This window comes from Chiloscyllium plagiosum, chromosome 27, assembly GCF_004010195.1.
Source record: "Chiloscyllium plagiosum isolate BGI_BamShark_2017 chromosome 27, ASM401019v2, whole genome shotgun sequence".
Classification (NCBI taxonomy): Eukaryota; Metazoa; Chordata; class Chondrichthyes; order Orectolobiformes; family Hemiscylliidae; genus Chiloscyllium; species Chiloscyllium plagiosum.
Window position 1 is genome coordinate 11,951,490 of NC_057736.1, and position 20,385 is coordinate 11,971,874.

The 20,385-nt window shown below is 42.3% G+C and overlaps 1 protein-coding gene across 2 annotated transcripts in view; it reads left to right on the forward strand.

The window, feature by feature from the left end:
- Positions 1-19,111, forward strand: part of pacrg (PARK2 co-regulated) — a 299,906-nt gene extending 280,795 nt beyond the window's left edge. For both annotated transcript variants that reach the window (XM_043717409.1, XM_043717410.1), the window contains one exon: positions 18,593-19,111. In XM_043717409.1, coding sequence (XP_043573344.1) covers positions 18,593-18,753 — 161 coding nt within the window. In that variant the 3' untranslated portion in view covers positions 18,754-19,111. The remainder of the gene's footprint in view (positions 1-18,592) is intronic.
- The last annotated feature ends 1,274 nt before the right edge of the window (positions 19,112-20,385 follow it).

Below are 20,385 nucleotides of genomic sequence, written 5' to 3' on the forward strand. Positions count from 1 at the left end.
GTTTCAGCTGTCCGCTGTTGTGGTTGGTATATTGGGTCCAGGTCGACGTCTTCTTTTTGCAGTTGTGTACTGCAGTGTGTTGTGGCCCTTTTGAATAGTGTCCTGATGCAGCTTTGTTTGTGTGTGTTGGGGTGGTTACTTTCATAGTTTAGGACTTGGTCTGTGTGTGTGGCTTTCCTGTATACCCTTGTAGTGAATTCTCCGTTCGGTGTTCTCTGCACCATGACCAGCTATCCTTAGTAGCCACACACGCAGACAACAAGCAACATGAATTCGACTGGGACAACACTACTATCGTGGGGCAAGCCAGACAGAGAACAGCCAGGGAATTCCTAGAGGCATGGCATTCATCCACAAACTCCATCAACAAACACATCGACCTGGACCCAATATACCAACCACTACAGCGGACAGCTGAAACTGACAACCGGATGCGGCAGGGACAGACCACTATAAACACCGGAGGAAACATCAAAGAAGTGCTTCGCAGGAGGCTCCCAAGCACTGATGATGTCGCCTAGCCAGGGAATGAAACGTTTGCAACAAAAACTTCCAGCTCGGCGAACAGAACCACAACATATGTTTCCTTTCTCTCTTTTTCTCTTTCAGTCTCTGACAATATCCAGCAGCTGATGAACTTTGAATCTCAGCCCCTTTAAGTAATATTTCTGGTGAGGGCCACAGTCAGTGAATGAGATGCTGCAAAGACATGTATCGTCACACCTTAGTAATACTATACAATGGTGTTAATATTTACATTGCTGACCAACAGTGATGGCTACAGAATCCGATAAATCTAGGCTCGGGTCAGAGGCAGAACGTTGGGGTGGAATGGGAAGGGTTATTGATTGGCACAGGACAGAGATTGGGAACCTAAGCAGAGGGAGGTTGGGATTCATCATACTGGGGAAGATCGCAGATTCCAAAGGGAATTGGAAAGCCTCAGTTGGGGTTTTGGATGGGTGGGTGGAGAGTTGTCTTGTGGTTGGAGTGATGGTGCTGTGAAGGCCACAGGAAGGGTACAGTGTATCAGCAGCTACATGGAGGTGGAGGCAGAGGGAGGTGGGTGAAAGGAGAGAACCAGCGGTCTTGGTAATGCAAGAAAGTCAGGAGAATGGGGTTGGAGGGAGATCGGGGCCTTGGGAATTGGGTGAAAGGTCATGGGGAATAGTGGGATCTGGTTGGGGAAGGGTGTCAGGCAGGCACCTGTATCCAAGCGTGAAAATGCTCATTTTGGGACTCTGCCAAGTCCTCATCTTTGATGAAGGTGCCAAAAGCAAAATACTGGAATGACAATGAGGTTTAAAAGAACAACCAACCACCTTAGAATGGGCCAGTTTCCCGCACGAACACCAGCCTTGTGATATAGCAGCAAGTGGGTGAAAGAAACCGGGTATCAGCCAAGACATTTCAATTCAGATTTTTGTGTTTAAACAACCAAATCCACTCCGTTTCCCTCCCCCCGTCAAACACACACCAATTACCAATTTCCGATCAAATATCAGCTCGAGATATTAAGCAAAGTCTTCAGGTACAGCAAGAGGCAGCAAAATGTTTGGATCGAGGTATCATAGATGTAACTCAATCCTCCTTTTAAAGCATTTGTCCTCTTTCTATTTCTATATCAACATTACAAATGTGAAGATGAAAATCTACAATGGAAACTGCCTCTATAAGCCCATCATGTTTAAAGAGTCTTGTAATGCAGTGTTCATGTCCGTACATTTTGGGCAGATTGTCTGAGTTCAAGTCCAACCTGTCAGAGAGGTACGACAATATGTCTGAGCTGATAGATTTAAAATGATGCATTAAAAAAAACTAATCGGGCTGCAATAACATCCTGCTATTAGTGATGGTGTTGCAGTTTCTTTTGCAGCCCGGGTAGGAGAATGGAATGGCTTGGGCGAGGGTACATCATTTTGTTCCATATTTGCAAATACAAATCTATAATGAACTGAGTTGATGAGAGGAGTGTGCGGATGTGAGAGTTCAGAGTAAAAAAGTAAGTTGCATTACAATGACACGTAACCGCTAAGCGCTGCACTTATTTTGTAAGTGCAATTCTGACAAACTGAATAATTACACGTTTGATCCAACTTCTTCTTTTTGCCAATGGCATTAGGCACAGACTTACAAATGAGATCGGAGTCATGTCGCTTGAAAAGATTTTGAGCTGACTTAATTGAGTTTTTGGGTACATTGGACAATGTATTTCAGACATCATTCTCAGTAAATATCTCTGAGATTCTTAGCAACTTTTGAAAATATGATTATCTGAAATTCACATCATCTTGGGAGACATGTATCATTTTAGTGACCAGATTTCACTTTCCCAGATGACTATGGGGGTTGGATTGTAAAAGCATTATCTTTCAAATTCCCAAGGAATGCAATAAAACAGCAGATGCTCTTCACAAGAATTCCGTGATCCGGTTTAACTGCAAACATTAGGAATGAGGGGATAACTCAGAGTTGAAGGGCTTTCTTTTCCCCTTAATGGTCTTTGAGAACCAAAACATAGTGTGTTATTTGTGAAGTAAATGGACTGTTACTTAAATTTGCAATGACAAACACAAGAATAAAAAGAGGAACAAAGTCAAGAAATGTGTCTTGAAGGAAAAATAACTGGCATTGATACAGCACCTTGCAAGACCTGGAGTCATTCTAAAGCTTTTGCCAATTGTTGACCAATCAGAATGGGATGTTTGGTTAGATGGCTGCTCCATTGTTCCTACAGTAACCCATTTGTACATGCCAAGGTTACACCAACACCCACCCTCCCAAACAAAACCATGAATAATCAGGTTATCTGTTTTTAAGAAACTGTTTGAGGGAAAATGTGGGCCAGGAAATCAGGAGAACATCAATTACCATCCCCTTCACAATAGAGCTTTTCAACATTTTTCATTTTGGGAAAAATTTCCAGTTTACGATGATTCAACTTTATATTCTGCTGAATTCAAAGGCGAAGATCAGAGTTTGTAGCCTACAGTTATCTCTGACTTGAACTGATTGATCTTGACACTTTATTTCTTACCAGTCAATCACAAAATATCATTCATAGCTGTTAAGAATATGAGAAAAATAGATGTGAGAACAGGCTTGTCAGTCTATCCAGTTTCCAGCAATTTAAAGGCTGATTTTTGGACCAATCTTTCATATCCACCAGTTTGATATTCAGCCTCAATGTCAAGCATAAGCCTCTGTGTCCCAACCAGTAACAGTTTGCTCTTTCAAGGAAACTGCTCAAATTGTCTGGAAGAGAGAGTGAAAAGAAAATAGTAAAATATCTCAGGTTTTTAATAATGGTGAGAAGCAGCTCAATTTAAAGAATTGCTTCTTCCAGACTTTAGGAAACCAGTTGAGAAAAGAAACACCAGCTTTTATCAAAAACAGACTTCAGAAACCAGTTGGTACTACCTCATGGTGCCTTTGCTATGTGTCTTTGCTTAAATACATTTTATGTATACAATTTCTTTGATGTGGGTGTTGGTGACTTCGAGATAGGTAGGTAAGCTGGAAAGCCATTGGAATAGTCCAGTCTGGAGTGAGAAAGGCATGAATATGAATTGCAGCAGATGGCTTTGGCTGGGGCAGAATGGGGATTGTTATGGAGCTGGATGTCAGTGGTCATTGTGATGCAAAGCATAGGAGGCCTGAAGCTCTGCTCAGGTGTGAAGTAAAGGCTGAAGCTATGAACAGTTTGCTTTACTAGTGATTGAGGAGGATCAAGGAATGGCTTAGTCAAGATTGCAAGCAGGACAAGTGGTGTTGGCAGCACAAGTCAAGGTAGATGATCACATGATTCAGATAATATCAATGTGTAGATGAGAGGATACAAAGTATTTTAGAAGTTAACAATAGAAGAGATGGAAGTTGGAGCTGATTTATTTATCATTGGATAGATAAGAATGGTAACAAGTGAGTGCAGATTTTGGGGTGGGGGGGGGAGAGTGAATGGTGGCGTAGAGATGATGGCACTGGATTAGTAATCCAGAGGTTTATTGATGAGGTATCTGACCTCCACCTGAAATGATAGCTATCTCCATTCCTAAGGTATCCTGGGCCTATATCCTCAAGGATTCCTAAGCTTTCCAAATGGGCATCCTGTCTATCCAGAGGAAATGTGCTGAGAATTAACCTACACTTATCTTAACTAATCGCCATGCTCTGGGTTCCAGACACCAAAGACTCCAAATTTCTAGTTGAGAGCACATAGCCAGCTCTTGGAACACCACATCTGTGTAATACGGCCTGACCCCAATCCCAATCCCATAAAACCGAGGAATGTCAAGAGGACTTGGGATTTCTGACTCTTTCTGGTAATTTCAACACACTAAGGTGTCTCTCCAACATGATAATCTAGGCTCAAATCAAATCCAAACTGCTTCAAAGTGCCAAAACTTGTCAATAGTCCCTTTTTACAAAGTCAGAATTTCAACTTTTAATTGGTCAAACTACTTATCCATCAAAAAAACATTTACAGATTACCTTTAAAAATAAGGTTGTTCCATTCCATCACCAAACCAGGTTACTCTGCAACAAAGTATTACTTCTACAGTTTTTTTAACGACTGTACCTATTAACATGACACCAGATATGCTAAATCTGTCAGTAGACTGCGACTATCAATTCACTGCGAATCTTAGCACCTGGGTATCATAAACGCTCTTAAAAGGCAAGTTTATATTCTAGTAGAGCAGTCAACGGAACAAATGAGAGACAATCTGTCATGGTATAAATGGCCCAAGGCTCAGGGAATCAATGCAGATCCACAGAAGTGTAGGTTTATCAATGTTCCACTTGAGTAAGGAGACCAGTTGCATGAAAGCAACTCAGCCTTCTGTATTTCCACTGACTCAGGAGCAAAGAGCACACACTCCACAGCAACTCAGCTGCAAATGTCACGCTGAGCTACATGGATGGGATCACTAACTTATTAGGAGTAGAACATTCTTTGGATTCTTTTGTTAATTTGGGTGAGGTGTCTTCACATTTGTTAAATTATCATTAAAACAGTCAAGATTGAATAAATATTACATTGCTCCAGCAAAACTGTCACAGCACATTGTTGTCATGCCCATGTTGATGACTCAGTGCATATTTAATATACAAGAGGAGCTTCTGAAAAGTTCAGAGTGGGTGGGATGTAATTAATCTCAGACAATGACTTAACTCAGGCGCTGCACTTGAATTCCGCACACTGCACACTCTGTGTGAAATAGTTCAAACTCTGCTTGGGAAGAAGTCATGATCTTTCCTGCCTCCCCCTGCCTTGTTGTTCCCCTCCCCCGTGCCACAGGGAGCTTTGCTGGGCTTTCTGACCTGCTGTTTCCTTAGTTCTGCTCCATCAGTGGGCTGCAGCAGCCTCATTCCTGCATGAGCTCACATGACAGCCCATGCTGTGCAAACAAAGGGGATCTGTGCAGTGACAGATCTCCATTATCAGCTTCCAAACAAACCATTACTGTTTTCCAGTTGCCATTAATGTCACAATTCCGCGGCAAATATTTCCATTCCTCAGAAGTTTATGGAATGCACACAGCAAATTTCACATCTTTATATTGCCACTGACATTTCTTTCACTGGAATTCAGAGTCAGGTACTCCTTGAAACACTTCTTGCTCTTTTCTAACGTGAGGCAAGTCTTCTTGTTGACTTGTCCAGATGAAGCAACGCAGGCGCACTGGTACCTTGCTGTCCCTTGTTGCGATGCTTTAATAATTTTTTTAGGTAAGAGCTTCCCATGTACCGAACTACTCGTCATCCAATTATCAGTATTTTCCAAAATCCCGTATTTTAAACATACGAAGCAGGTTCATTTTCTCCCCAACAAAATTGCTGCTGTTGCCTTATTTGCTTCTTAACTGTAGTTAGTGGTGAACTGTGCTAAAGGCTTTGAGGGGAATTAATTAACATTGGACAAAATGTCTGCTTCTTTTCTGCTCTCACTTATAGTTGTCAACTCTCATAGATTGATCAAGCATCACATGATTGGATGTCACATAATCAGCATTGTTTATGCCTCATTCTGGTATAAATACATAGAGTCATACAGTCATAGAGATGTATAGCATAAAAACAGACCCTTTGGTCCAACTTGTCCATGCCAACCAGATATCCCAACCCAATCTCATCTCATGCCAACACCCAGCCCATATCCCTCCAAACACTTGCTATTCATACACCCATCCAGATGCCCTTTAAATGTTGCAATTGTACCAGCCGCCACGACCTTTGGTAGTTTGTTCCATGCACGCACCACCCTCTGCATGAAAAAGTTGCTCCTTGGGTCCCTTTTAGGTCTCCTTCCTATCACAACAACCTTCTGATACGAAGGAGACCAAAAGAGGTGTACAGCACAGAAACAGACCCTTCAGTCCAACTTGTCCATGCCGACCAGACATTCAAACTTAACCTAGTCCCATTTGCCAACATTTGGCCCATATCCCTCTAAACCCTTCCTATTCATATACCCATCCAGATGCTCTTTAAATGTTGCTATTGTACCAGCCTCCACGACTTTTGACAGTTTGTTCCATGCACGCACCACCCTTTGCATGAAAAAGTTGCTCCTTGGGTCCTTTTTAAATCTTTTCCCTTTCACCTTAAATTGTGCCCTTTAGGTTGGAACTCCCCTACCCTGGGGAAAAGATCTTTGTTATTCACCATGCCCCTCATGATTTTATAAACTTCTAAAGATCACCCCTCAGCCTCTGATGCTCCAGGGAAAATAGCCCCAACCTATTCAGTCTACCCCTATAGCTCAAACCCTCCAATCCTGGCAACATCCTTGTAAATCATTTCTGGCATTTTTCAAGTTTCACAACATATTTCCTATAGCAGGGAGATCAGAATTGACTGCTGTATTTTTAAAAATGGACAAAAAAACCTTTTAAGGGGGCTTTGGCATATTCTTTAGCTCCAGACGGTCCTGAAACTGAAAACAAATGCTTAGTTTAATGTGGAAGCCACAGCCATTTGTCAAATTCACATCCATTTCTTATGGCTGGACTGTCAACAAATAGGACTATGAAATACCAACTGATTTGACTTTCTGCCTCATCATGTCTTTGAAATCCAGTGGGCGATGGACAAATATGAAGTCAATCTAATCAATTTTCCATTGTATTATGATGGCTTCTCATCGCAAACACAAAAATCTTGGGTGTTCCAAACTCACAGGGTGTGAAAAGTCATAACATGGCATTCCATTTTTACCAGCCAAACACACAGCTTGGAAAAGAACAGTGGATTTATAGCAAGATACTTGACCAAGTCAGCCAAGCATTACATGCTTTAAACATGATAGCAGAAACTGGTTTGAGTCAGGAAGACCATCTGAAAGATCATCAAACCAGCTGTAATTCAACAACACAGAGAAGGAAATAAGCAGGTTTACCTTAAATGTGGGCAAAGTACTCTCTCCAGTTGTTCCAATTTCCATTGGGAATTCCTGATTAAGGGCTTTTGCCCGAAATGTCAATTCACCTGTTGCCTAACCTGCTGTGCTTTTCTAGCACCACACTCTCGACTCTGATCTCCAGCAACTGCAGTCCTCGCTTTCTCCTAGTTGGCTTTAACCGTGCTGCCAAGGATGTCTACCTTGAAGAAGTTGTCCTCCTCCTGAAACTGAAGGCAACAACAGCAATTTTGTTGGGAAGAGAAAGAACCTGCTTTGTATGTTTAAAACACGGGATTTTGGAAGATACTGATAATTGAATGACGAATAGTTGGGTACATGGGAAACTCCTGCCTAAAAAATGAATGAAGCATTGCATCAAGAGACAGCAAGGCACAGTGTGTCTATGTTGTTTCATCTGGACAAGTCAGCAAGAAGACTTGCCTCACATCAGAAAAGAGGAAGAAGTGTTTCAAGAAGTACCTGACTCTGATAATGGAGAATTCCAGTGGAATTGCATTTTTTCTCCCTTTGTGGGTATTTAATCTTTGTGCGTATGAAAGTGTGTGTGAGAGATGTGTATTTTAAACATTCAGTGGAAGTCTTGGTGACTTCAATGCCAGAGATGGCCAAAAGTGCAGATTAATTGGGAAAGACTGAGTAGGGAAGTAAAACTCCAACAGCATCCTTCTTTTGACCAAATGCCATAAACACAAACTCCTCATCAACAACACACTGTTCCTCCAAGGGGACAAACACAAAACAATGTGGCAGCACCCATGCTCCAAACACTGGCACCTCCTTGATTATGTCATCGTCAGAGCGAGAGATCGGAAAGGCATCGAAAGGCATCGAAAATTACCCACACCATAACAGGAGTCAATGACTGCTGGATTGACCATCACCTGATCTGAGCCAGGGTCAACGTAGCCCTGCTGCAGTGGGAATAACAGAAGCAGTGCCACCAGGAGTTCAACACTGGGGCACTCAAGGAGTCAGAAAAAAATAGCCTCATACAATTAACTCCTCTTCATAAACCTAGTGACCCTTGGCAACACCGAGTCGCAGGATCCCAACAGCCATTGGTCTGCCCTCAAGACTGCCATCATCAATGCCCGCAAAAACACAGTCAGTCACTTAACAAGGAAACACCAAGACTGCTTTGATGAGAATGATCAGGTGATCCAAGAGCTGATAAGCTGGAAGCGCATGTCATTTCTGAGTATAAGGCAACAACTGCAGTCGAAAGAGAAATGGCAGGCCTACAGGCAACTGAAGGCCGGGCTCCAACCACAAAACCCGTGACATAAAGAACCGGTGGTGGCTGGAGAAAGCACTGGAGGCTCACTGATTGGCCAAAAACCGTGACATGCAGGGTTTCTTCTGGGCTATCAAGACCACTTATGTATCAAACATCCAAGACCCCATCCCACTTCTGGCCAAGGACAGAGTGGCCCTTATCAATGACAAAGCAACCATCAAACAGTGCAGGGGGATGGGGGGGGGCTTCAGAGACCTCCTCAAGCATGGCTCTGTCATCGATCCAAGCGTCCTTGATCCCACAGCACGCCACACACCACGGGCTCAGTAACACTCAGCCCCACAAAGTAGAGAAAGTCGTTAGCCAGCTTAAGACCATCAAGGCTGTTGCAGCAGACAGTATTTGCACTTAGGCATTGAAGTGCAGAGTGACAGAGTTGCTGCTGCAGTTACATGCCCTTGTCTGCCACATCTAGAAGGAGGAGAGGGTCCTGGGACAGCCACAGTCATGAGCATTTTCAATAAAGGGAACAAACCCAACTGTCCAAACTACAGGTGAACCTCCCTCTGTTGACCATTGGAAAAGTCATTGCCAAGGTCCTCCTCCACCATCTCCTCCCTGTGGCTGAGGAATTCCTCCTGGAATCACAGCATCGCTTTTGGACATGGAGGGGCATAACAGATAGATTTTCAATGTGGGAGCGCTGCAGGAGAAATACAGAGAAAAGAACCTACCCCTGCACATAGCCTACAAAGACCTTTGACACAGTCAACCAGGAAGTGTTATGGAATGTCCTTCTGTGCTTTGGCTACATCATGAAGTTTATCCCCATCCTTCGCCTGCTCCACCATGACATGAAAATCGTGGTAATGCTAAATGGCTTCACCACTGACCCATTACCCATTCAGACCAGTATCAAACAGGGCTGTGTCATTGCCCCAACACTGTTCCCAATCTACCTCGCTGCAATGCTTCACCTCACTGCCAACAAGCTCCCAGTTGGAGTGGGGCTAACGTCCAGAACCAACGGGAAATTATTCAATTTCCATCAAACTTAACCCAAAGTCACCTCAACCAGTGTCATTGAGCTGCAGTATGTGGATGATGCTTGTGTATGTGCAATCTCAGAGGATATGCTCCAGGCCATTGTCAGCACCTTGACAGAGGCTTACGAAGTCTCTCCCTGAGCATCCACCATGATAAACATCCAATAACCTGGCACAGCATTATGGAGCAGCTCCCCTGATCATCAAGGTCCAAGGGGAGGCCTTAGAGAATGTTGACCACTTCCAGTACTTCAGGAATGTCCTGTCAGCCAAAACAGCTATTGATGAAGAGAACCAGCACAGCCTCCAATGTGCTAGCATAGCCTTCGGCCGCCTGAGGAATGGGTGTTCAAGGATAACAATATTAGATCCAACATCAAGCTTGTGATATACAGAGTTGTGGTGGTTCCCAACCCTCCGATATGGCTCTGAGACATGGACTGTTTATAGCAGACACCTCAAGTGCTGGAGCAGTACCACCAATAGTGCCTCCGCGAGATCCCAGAAATCCGCTGGGAAGACAGCAAACCAATACCAGCGACCTCAACCGGGTCAACATCCCCCTTGATCGGCTGTGATGGGCTGGGCACGTCGTCCACGTGACCGACACGGGACTCCCCAAGCAGGTGCTCCATTCCCAGCTCCAAAACAGTGGGCAAGTCCCAGGTAGAGAGAGGAAGTGCTTCAGGGTTACTCTTAAGGCCTCATTGCGAAGTACGGCATTCCACGTATCACCTGGGAATCACTGGGCCAAAGTGGAGGAGGAGCATCCGTGAAGGCATCGAGCACCTCGAGACTTGCTGTTGGGATAAAGAGGAAGCCAGGCAAAAACAGAGCAAGGAGTGCACTGCCACACCAACACTCCACTCACCCCCTTCGCACAACCACCTTCTGCCCCAAGTGTAACAGAGCCTGCGGTAGCTGCATCAGTCTGTACAGCCACCTACGGACTCACCCTGTGAGTGGAAGAAAGTCACTCTTGTGCGCGAGGGTCCACCAGTGAGGATGATGATGATGATGACAACTTGCAGTTCATGTTTGCCATTCAGTAATTATGTTGCTGTTGGCTCATGTGCAGTAAGCTAACGTTGCATTATAGTGCCAATATTTCTGCCCTCTGTCATTTAAATACCTGTGGTTTAATGCTTCAAATGGCAAGCTCGGGATAGATACTTAAAAACAATTTGTACCCCCTGAGAATATCATGGAGGAGATTCCCCATTTGAAAATGATGCCACCTCAGCCTGGTAGATAAGAGGCACAATTTGATCGAGTATGAAGGGCTTTTGCCCGAAACATCGATTTTCCTGCTCCTCGGATGCTGCCAGAACTGCTGTGCTTTTCCAGCACAACTCTAATCCAGAATCTGGTTTCCAGCATCTGCAGTCATTGTTTTTACCTCGAATATTAGACAGTCCAGCTCAAAATGGCTGGATGTCTGGTGCAATGTCTCAGTTCAGTTGCAATAGCATTTTGGGCACTATTGGCTATGTCACAACAGTCATCAAAGGTTTCCTGTTTTGATTGTTACCCAGTGTCTATTTTTGCTGGGGGAGATCAAGATTGGATTTTGCTGTAACAGAAATCAGAGATTGCTGGAGAAACTCAGCAATCTGGCAGCATTTGCGGAGAGAAGGCAGGGTAAATGTTTCGAGTTCCAATGATCCTTCTTTAGAACTAACTGCATCATGAAAAAGGTTATATATTAGCTGAAGGGGGAGAGGAGGAGTGAATATGTTGACAGAGATGGAGCCCAGAGAAAGAGTACTGCAGTTATGCAGACAAAGGGATGGATGGTGATATGTCAGGGAGAGACTAAAGGTGATAATTGGGACCATAAATAAGTGAACCTGAGTTGGCGGTGCTGGAAGCAACTCATGTCATAACAAAGCCTGGGGTGTGAAGGTTGGTAAAGAACTTAGAAGAGAGTGGGCAGGTCCTAAAATTATGGAACTTGACCTTCAGCCCTGAAGGCTGCAGGGTTTCCACACGGAAAATGAGGTGCTGCTCTTCCAGCTTGTACTGAGCTTCACTGGAGCACAGCAGCAAGCCTGAGAAAGAGATATTGGATAGGGAAAAGGCTGGTGTGTTGAAGTGGCAGGAAACTCGAAGCTCGGGGTCATTTTTGCACATAGAAGACAGTTGCTCCACAAAGCTGTCCTCCAGTCTGTACTGTGTCTCCCCAGTGTAGAGGAGACCAAAATGGAATTGGTGGTGTTGTTCTCAGTAATAAGTAATCCTGGAACTATGTTTTCAGCAAGTATCAGTACCATCAGGAGAGGAGAGGGAGACATTGAAAGTAAAAATGTAGACCTTGCTTCTTTTTTTTGTAGTGCATTCAATGAATAAGAAATTAAATTTATTGCGACAAATGCCCTACATCTGTTTCTTGGTTTTAATGTCATGTTTATATCCCACATGTGATGATTAAAATAGCATAAGTTTACATGCATTTTTGCAGCTAGTGCCAAATTGAATGGATGTGTCAAGGTTCTGTACATCAATGCAAAACCTGTGGCAAACAAAAATGGAAACCAAATTTAAAAATGTTTCTTTGACTTCAGTCATTGGTTTTAACAGAGGAATTGACTTGTTTCATGATAAAGTTGATGAGTCTCTGGTAATTATTTTTGTCTCAGGGATTTCAACATTGACACACCAGTTTTGCCTCTTATGAATAGAATGAAGTTCGATTTGTTTCAAGAGATTAAGGAATCTTATTATGTTTCGAGGAATTGCCATTTCACAGTTGTAATCAAACATAAGCCAGTGTTTAAAAGGTACAACTGAGAGCATTTGTTTTACAGTATGAAGTTCAGCAGTGATGTGTGTTTGTACACAGAAACAAACAAGGTAAAAATTGACTGCTTAAGTCAATATTAAGACTGAATATGATGGGTATGTTATATTTGGTTTACAATTTTGCCCTTTACTAAACTACATCAAATTGAATTAATACTACTTTTATTACTGTTAATTTTTGAAGCTGTGAATTCTTGCCACTGCGGTAATTGAAATATAGATTTTGTCCTAGCTACAATATGAATTTTAAACTAATTCCGCATATTGTAATGTCTAGATTGACAGTCAGAGTTATGATGTCAAAAGGACATAATAAAAATTAGCAGGGTAGAAAACAGTGAAAGAAATTACAACTACATCCACAAACACTGTAATTAAGAAGAAGATTGGTCACAAGTGGCACCAGGTTTGTGCGAGTGAAAAGCAATTAAAATATTTCTGACAAACACAGTACATAACTTTCGTCACTTGCTACATGGGCAATTAATATTCTGTCCTTTGTGCAATGGTGTGGATGTTAGGCAACTAATAAAAATACATGGAAACCAGCGCTGTCGCTAACAATAGCGCACTGTTTGTAAGAATCTTTCTTATGCTAATTCCATTTGGTCCAGCCCCAACAACCGGTATGATATTTTCTTTTCTTTCATGAAATGTGAAAGCCAGCTCTTGCCAATTTAGAGCCACTCATGAATTGCTAGGGCCATTTCAGAGGACAGTTGAGATTCAAGTACATTACCATGGTTCTGGGATAGACAGCCACAGGACATTAGTCAACAAAATGAACACCATTACTGAGGCAAGTTTTATATTCCAGTTATGTTAATTGAATTGAAATTTCACTAGCTGTTGACCCCAGTGCAATAACCTAGGCTTCCAGTGATATCAGCATGGCACCATCATCTCCGCTGATGCTCCTAACCAGAAGCAGAGATCTAGTTAGCAGCACCCAGGCTAGAATAAACCAAACTTTGAGGCATGGGCAGTTTTACAGATGAAATTATCTTACTCAACAGATGCTATTGGCTCTGCAAAAAGAGTAGGCAGGGCAATTACTGTGCATTTAAACTAGTTAGAAGGATTAAGGATTGAGAGTAATCACAATGATGAGCAACACCCAATTAAAATTCTAAATCCACGTGATTATGGAGACAAATATATTCAAGCTGCTAGGCGACATGTTAATGTTTTCATTCATTCTGGAACATGGTCACCACTGGCTTTCTTAGTCATCCTGCAAAGTTAACGCTGTGTCATCTCACTGACCAGCTGAATAGAAACTGCTACAATTGAACGGCTTACCAGACCACTGTGGGGGGTCGTTAAGAGACAACCACAGTGGTATGAAACAGGTCGTCACATATGAGCAAGACTAGATGGCGGGATTTGTTCCAAAAGGACACTCAAAGCTTGATGACCGATTCACTTTTACCAATACCTGCTTTTAACTTTTTAAACAAAAATCAAATTCTCAAAATGCTTCGATGGGATTTGAACAGGCATTTTCTGGACTTTTACTCCAAACCCACCAATTACTAGTTCAGTAGCATAACGGTTACACAGCTATGCCCACAATATGTCTTATGTACAAGTAAAATCACTGTATTCCTCCTGGATCATAGAACTTCTCTCTCATTAGAGAGACATGATTGGTGGTTTAAACTAAGGATCACCATGCCTCAGGTGATGGGAGAGGTCAAGAAGGAGGGTTCTCTTGATAACAGGAGCCAATGCAGGAATCAAACTTGCACTGTCGGTGTCAGTCTGCATTGCAAACTAGCTGTCCAGCCAATTGAGCTAACCAACTCCCCTACTACTTCTTATATATGGTATAACATTAGTAGAGATTCACCAACGCAAATCTGGATTACATGGCAATGATGTTGTCTGCTGGCAAAAATGTGGCAGAGTAAACCTTGTGTCTGATGATCTTCAGAGTCTTGAACTTTATCCCATGTTGTGGGGGTACAGACGTGCGCATTGTTAAGATGACTGCACCTGAGCACATTGATCACTTCTGCTCCATTCACGTAACTGTAAATGGTCTATAACAGTGGTTCTCAAACTTGTTTTGATTTAAGGGACCCATTTCAAATAACAGTGGGAGACCATCCCCCAGCATAGAAGTGGTAACGGTACAAGATACTAATCATATGGAAGAACTGCATGGAAAGGTTGTTTTAATATGCCTTTTACGCTGTCAACTGTCCTCCAAGCATGCTTTCCCACACGAGACAGCAACCCCATTCTGTACTACTCATCTAACAGATGCACTCTGCTCCTACCTCACACTCTCACATTCTTTTATAGACACTCACACACATCAGCTATTAACAGTGAAACATCTATGGCCCCCAGAGGATCGGCTGTAGTTTGACCTATGGAACATTAGAGCTCTTCCAGTGCCAAAGGGCAAAGTACTGGTAATTTTTGTTTCAAATATGTTGGACGGCAGTTTCTGTTTATAAAGTTGAAGGTCATCAATTTTGTGGTCTTCCCTCAGATTTCACTTAGAGTCATAGAGTTGTATAGCACGGAAACAAACCCTTCAGTCCAACTTGTCCATGCTGACCAGATATCCTAAATTAATCTAGTCTCATTTGCCAGCATTTGGTCCATATCCCTCTACACCTTTCCTATTCATATAACCATCTTGATACCTTTTGAGTGTTGTAATTGTACCAGCCTCCACCAGCTTAATGTTACAATTTACAAATGCTGTAGGAAGAATATAAAGAGGGGGCAAGATAGGAGGGGCAGTGGCAGGGAATGGGAGGATCTTCCTGAGAATATAGGAGAGAAAGTGAGGACTACAGATGCAGGAGATCAGAGTCAAGAGTGTGGTGCTGGAAAAGCACAGCAGGTCAGGCAGCATCCAAGGAGCAGGAGAATCGATGTTTCTGGTGTAAGCCCTTCATCAAGATGAAGGACTTATGGCTGAAATGTAGATTCTCCTGCTCCTTGGATGCTGCCTTACCAGCTGTGCTTTTCCAGCACCACACTTTCAACTATTCCTGGGAATATGCCCAGAGAAGTTATTTGGGAGGAACTGAGAAATAAGAAAGGGATTATTACCTTTTTGTGATTATACTATAGACCCCCCAGTAGTCAGCGGGAAATAGAGAAACAAATTTGGAAAGAGATTTCAGTTATCTGTAAGAATAATAGGGTAGTTATGGTAGAGAATTATACCTTTCCAAACATAGTCTAGGACTGCTAAAGTGTTAAGGGTTTAGATGGAGAGGAAGTTGTTAAGTGTGTACAAGAAAGTTTTCTGAGTCAGTATGTGGATGTACCTACTGAGGTGTCAGTGGGGGAAGCACTTTGGAACCAGCGACCATAATTCCAATAGTTTTAAAATAGAAATGGAACAGGATGAACCAGATCAAAAAGTTTAATCTTTAAATTGGAGGAAGGCCAATTTTGATGGTATTAGGCAGAACTTTCAAAAGTTCATTGGGGACGGATGTTCGCAGGTAAAATGGGAAGCCTTCAAAAATGAGATCATGAGAGTCCAGAGACAGTATGTCCCTGTTAGGGTGAAAGGCAGGGTTGGAAGGTGTAGGGAATGCCAGATGACTCGAGAAATTGAGGCTTTGGTCAAGAAAATGAAGAAAGCATATGTCAGATATAGACAGCAGAGATCGAGTGAATCCTTAGAAGAGTATAAAGGCAATAGGAGTATACTTAAGAAGGAAATCAGGAGGGCAAAAAGGGGATTGAGATAGGCTTAAGGAGAATCCAAAGGGATTTTATAAATACATTAAGGACAAAAGGGTAACTAGGGAGAGAATAGAGCCTCTTAAAAATCTGCAATCTATGTGGAGCCGCAGGAGATGGGGAAGATACTAAATGTGTATTTTGCATCAATGTTTACTGTGGGGAAGGATGTAAAAAAATATAGAACGTGGGGAAATAGTGATAAATAAATACATATCTTGAAAAACCTCCATATTAAAGAGGAGGAGGTTCTGGATGTCTTAAAATGCGTAAAAGTGGATAACTCCTCAGGACCTGATCAGATGCACCCAAGAACTCTGTGGGAAGCTAGAGTAGTAATTGCTGGACGCCTGGCTGAGATATTTGTAGCATCAATAGTCACAGGTGAGGTGCCGGAAGACTGGATGTTGGCTAACATGGTGTCACTATTTAAGAAGGGTGGTAAGGACAAGCCAGGGAACTATAGACCCATGAGTTTGAAAACGGTGGTGGGCAAGTTGTTGGATGGAATCCTTAGGAGCAGCATTTACATGTATTTGGAAAGGCAAGGACTGATTAGGAATAGTCAACATGGCTCTGTGCATGGAAAGTCATGTCTCACAAACTTGATTGAGTTTTAGAAGAAATAACAAAGAAGATTGATGTGATCTGTATGCACTTCAGTACGGTATTTGACAAGGTTCCCCGTGGGAGACTGGTTAGCAAGGTTAGATCACATAGAATACAAGAAGAACTAGCCATTTGGACACAGAACTGGCTCAAAGGTAGAAGACAGAGGGTGGTGGTGATGGTTTGCTTTTCAGACTGGAAGCCTGTGACCAGTGGTGTGCCACAAGGATTAGTGTGAAGTCTGCTGCTTTTCGTTATTTATGTAAATGATTTGGATGTGAACAAAGGAGATATAGTTAGTTAACTTGCAGATGACACCAAAATTGGAGGTGTATGGACAGCGAAGAGGGTTACCTCACATTACAATGGGATCTTGATCAGATGGGCCAATGCGCTGAGGAGTGGCAGATGGAGTTTAATTTAGATAAATGTGAGGTGCTGCAATTTGGAAAGGCAATTCAGGGCAAGACTTATATGCTTAATAGTAAGGTCCTGGGGAGTGTTGCTGAAGGAAAAGACCTTGGAGTGCAGGTTCATATTTCCTTGAAAGTGGAGTCTTAGGGAGATAAGATAGTGAAGAAGCATTTGGTTTGCATTCCTTTAATGGTCAGAACATTGAGCATAGGAATTATGAGGTCATGTTGCAGTTGTAAAGGATATTGGTTAGGCCACTTTTGGAATATTGAATGCAATTCTGGTCTCCTTCCTATCGGAAGAATGTTGTGAAACTTGAAAAGATTCAGAAATGATTTACAAGGATGTTGCCAGGGTTAGAGGGTTTGAGCAAAAGGGAGAGGCTGAATAGGCTGGGGCTGTTTTCCCTGGAGCACCAGAGGCTGAGGGGTGTCCTCATAGAAGTTTATAAAATCATGAGGGGCATGGATATGATAAATAGACAAGGTATTTTTCCCTGGGGTAGGTTTGTCTAAAACTAGGGAGCATAAGTTTAGGGTGAGAGGATAAAGTTATAAAAGGGACATAAGGGGCAACTGTTACACACAGACAGTGGTGCATGTATGGAATGAGCTGCCAGAGGAAGTGATGGAAGTTGGTACAATTACAGCATTCAAAAGGTTTCTGGATAGTTATATGACTACAAAGGATTTAGAGAGATGCTGGCAAATGGGACTAGATTATTTTCGGATATCTAGACGGCATAGATGAGCTGGTCCGAAGGGTCTGTTTCCGTACTGTACATCTCTATGACCTCCCCTGGCAGCACATTCTGTAAACGCACCACCCTCTGTGTGAAACGTTGTCCCTTAAGTGCCTTTTAAATCTTTCACCTCTCACCCTAACCCTGTGCCCTCTCGTTTTGGACTCCCCTACTCTGGGGAAAAGACCTTGGCTATTCACCTTATCCATTTGCTGCAGTTTCCTGAAAACACACTGGACAGAGTTTTGCAGGGAACCCGATGAATTCCCTCTATCATGGCTTCTCAGAGTGGGAGGTAATACGAGCAGAAGGACACCTCCCCATCCTGCCTCAAGGAATCACACTCTTTTCCATAATAGAACTAAAGGGGGCCATTTTTCTGGCCATCCACCCTTCCCTCTCCAAAATTTATCCAGATGCCTACCCTGGCCCAGGACAGAATTCTGTGTCCACAGTCTAGCTTTACTGCAAGAATTTATTTCTGTAGATTTTTCACAGAAACACTAAGCAGAGCATTTCTTGAGCAGGGAATATAATGATATGTGATACATTCTGTTAATCCCTGAACTCATTGTCCCTTCCTTTTCATTCCACAGTAAATTCTGGAGACGGCATCATCTACAGTCAGCAGAAACGAGAAAATATTGGGGACCTTATAAATGAAACTCTGGAGGTATTCGAGCGCTTTGGAGGGGAAGACGCATTCATTAACATAAAATACATGATCCCCACATACGAGTCATGCTTACTAAACTAGACAACAACATCTCTGGAAAAGAACAAACGATGAAGATTTGAAAATTCACACTGTTGTCCTTCCAAACAATTGTATTTCTAAGAATTAGAATTATATTTGAAACAATATCAATAGTAGAAAAAAAAGTTTGAATTGGTTTAACACTGCATCTCTATTTAACATTAAATTGATTTTATGCCTCGCCTTTAACTATACCAAACCCTCATATTATCTTGACAATGAATGACTTTTATTAAATAACTCATATAACAAGTGAAAAGTTGTGAATAACATGACCCTGTATACAAGGAACAATATTGCCTACAAATGTTGAATTGATTCTGCAATAAAAATATTGATTATCCATTTAAAAGTTGATATTTCCCACCCTACCTTCAAGATGCAAGATATGTGAGGCTGACTTTCCAGCTATTAATGTTCCCAGGGTTCTAATCAGATACAGTAATTAAATGGTTACACTATGCACATGCTAGTCCTTGTGGGTGAAGATTTACATACCCATAACAGTAGGTTTAATACCCACCCACAAAAGTGACCAAGTGTCCAATCATTTAAAGTAGCTGCATACTTATAGGCTCAGAACTGCTATTGATGGGATTAATTCATTATCAAACCCAACAAAGCCACTTTTGTTACTATCATGGCTGCTACAACACTTTCATGTAATGGGTCAAACACTTAGGCTACCAAAGGCGTAGGACACCCAGGAGAAGATGATATTAAAGAAGGACTATCTATAAGATCAGCATATTATTGACAGCGATAATGGAATAACAATGTCCATGATTCAAGGCTCACTGGGGATCACAACCAGCAAACATTTCAGAAAATACCAGATTAATGATTAGAATTAATCTGCCAGTTGCACTGAAGGGCCACACCAAAGCACAGAGTGGTACTTTTAATAGAAAGCATCCAGAGAACTGCAAGAATTCTGAGGAATTGAAATATTAACTTGAAATAAACCCTCACTCGACTTGAAATATTAACTTTAATTTCTCTCCACAGATGCTGCCAGATGTAAGCTTCTCCAGCAATTTCTGTTTCTGTTTCTGATTTACACCATGCACAGTTCTTCCAAGTTTTTATCCAGAGAACTGTGCTCAGCTTATTCAAAAAGTGGGGGGAGATTAACTTTCCAAATTGGCTGATTTCTTTAGCCAGTTGCTTCTGAGTGCATTATTTAAATAAAATAAGCAGCTGCAGTGTTGATATTTGGGAGATTTGGTCTGTGGATTGACAATAGATTTCCACCTTCTATTGCAAAACCCACAGAGGAGAAAGTGAGGACTGCAGATGCTGGAGATCAAAGTCCAAAAGTGTGGTACTGAAAAAGCACAGCTGGTCAGGCAGCATCCGAGGAACATAAAAGTCAATGTTTCGAGCATAAGCCCTTCATCAGTTAGACATATGGACAATCAAACAGGCAAGCAAGGAAAAGTGCAATTTATCAAGTAAATGCTTTGTAGGCTTAAAGGGAATCTGTGCTGCTTGGAGTGTAACAGTACAAAGTTTGCATAAGTGATGCTATGTATCCTCACTGTCAAAAAGCTTCATCTGGAACTGATTAAGAAGTGAGTCCATTGTGGAGGAACTCCAACAGACTACACCAAATGATGAGTTTGTATTCTG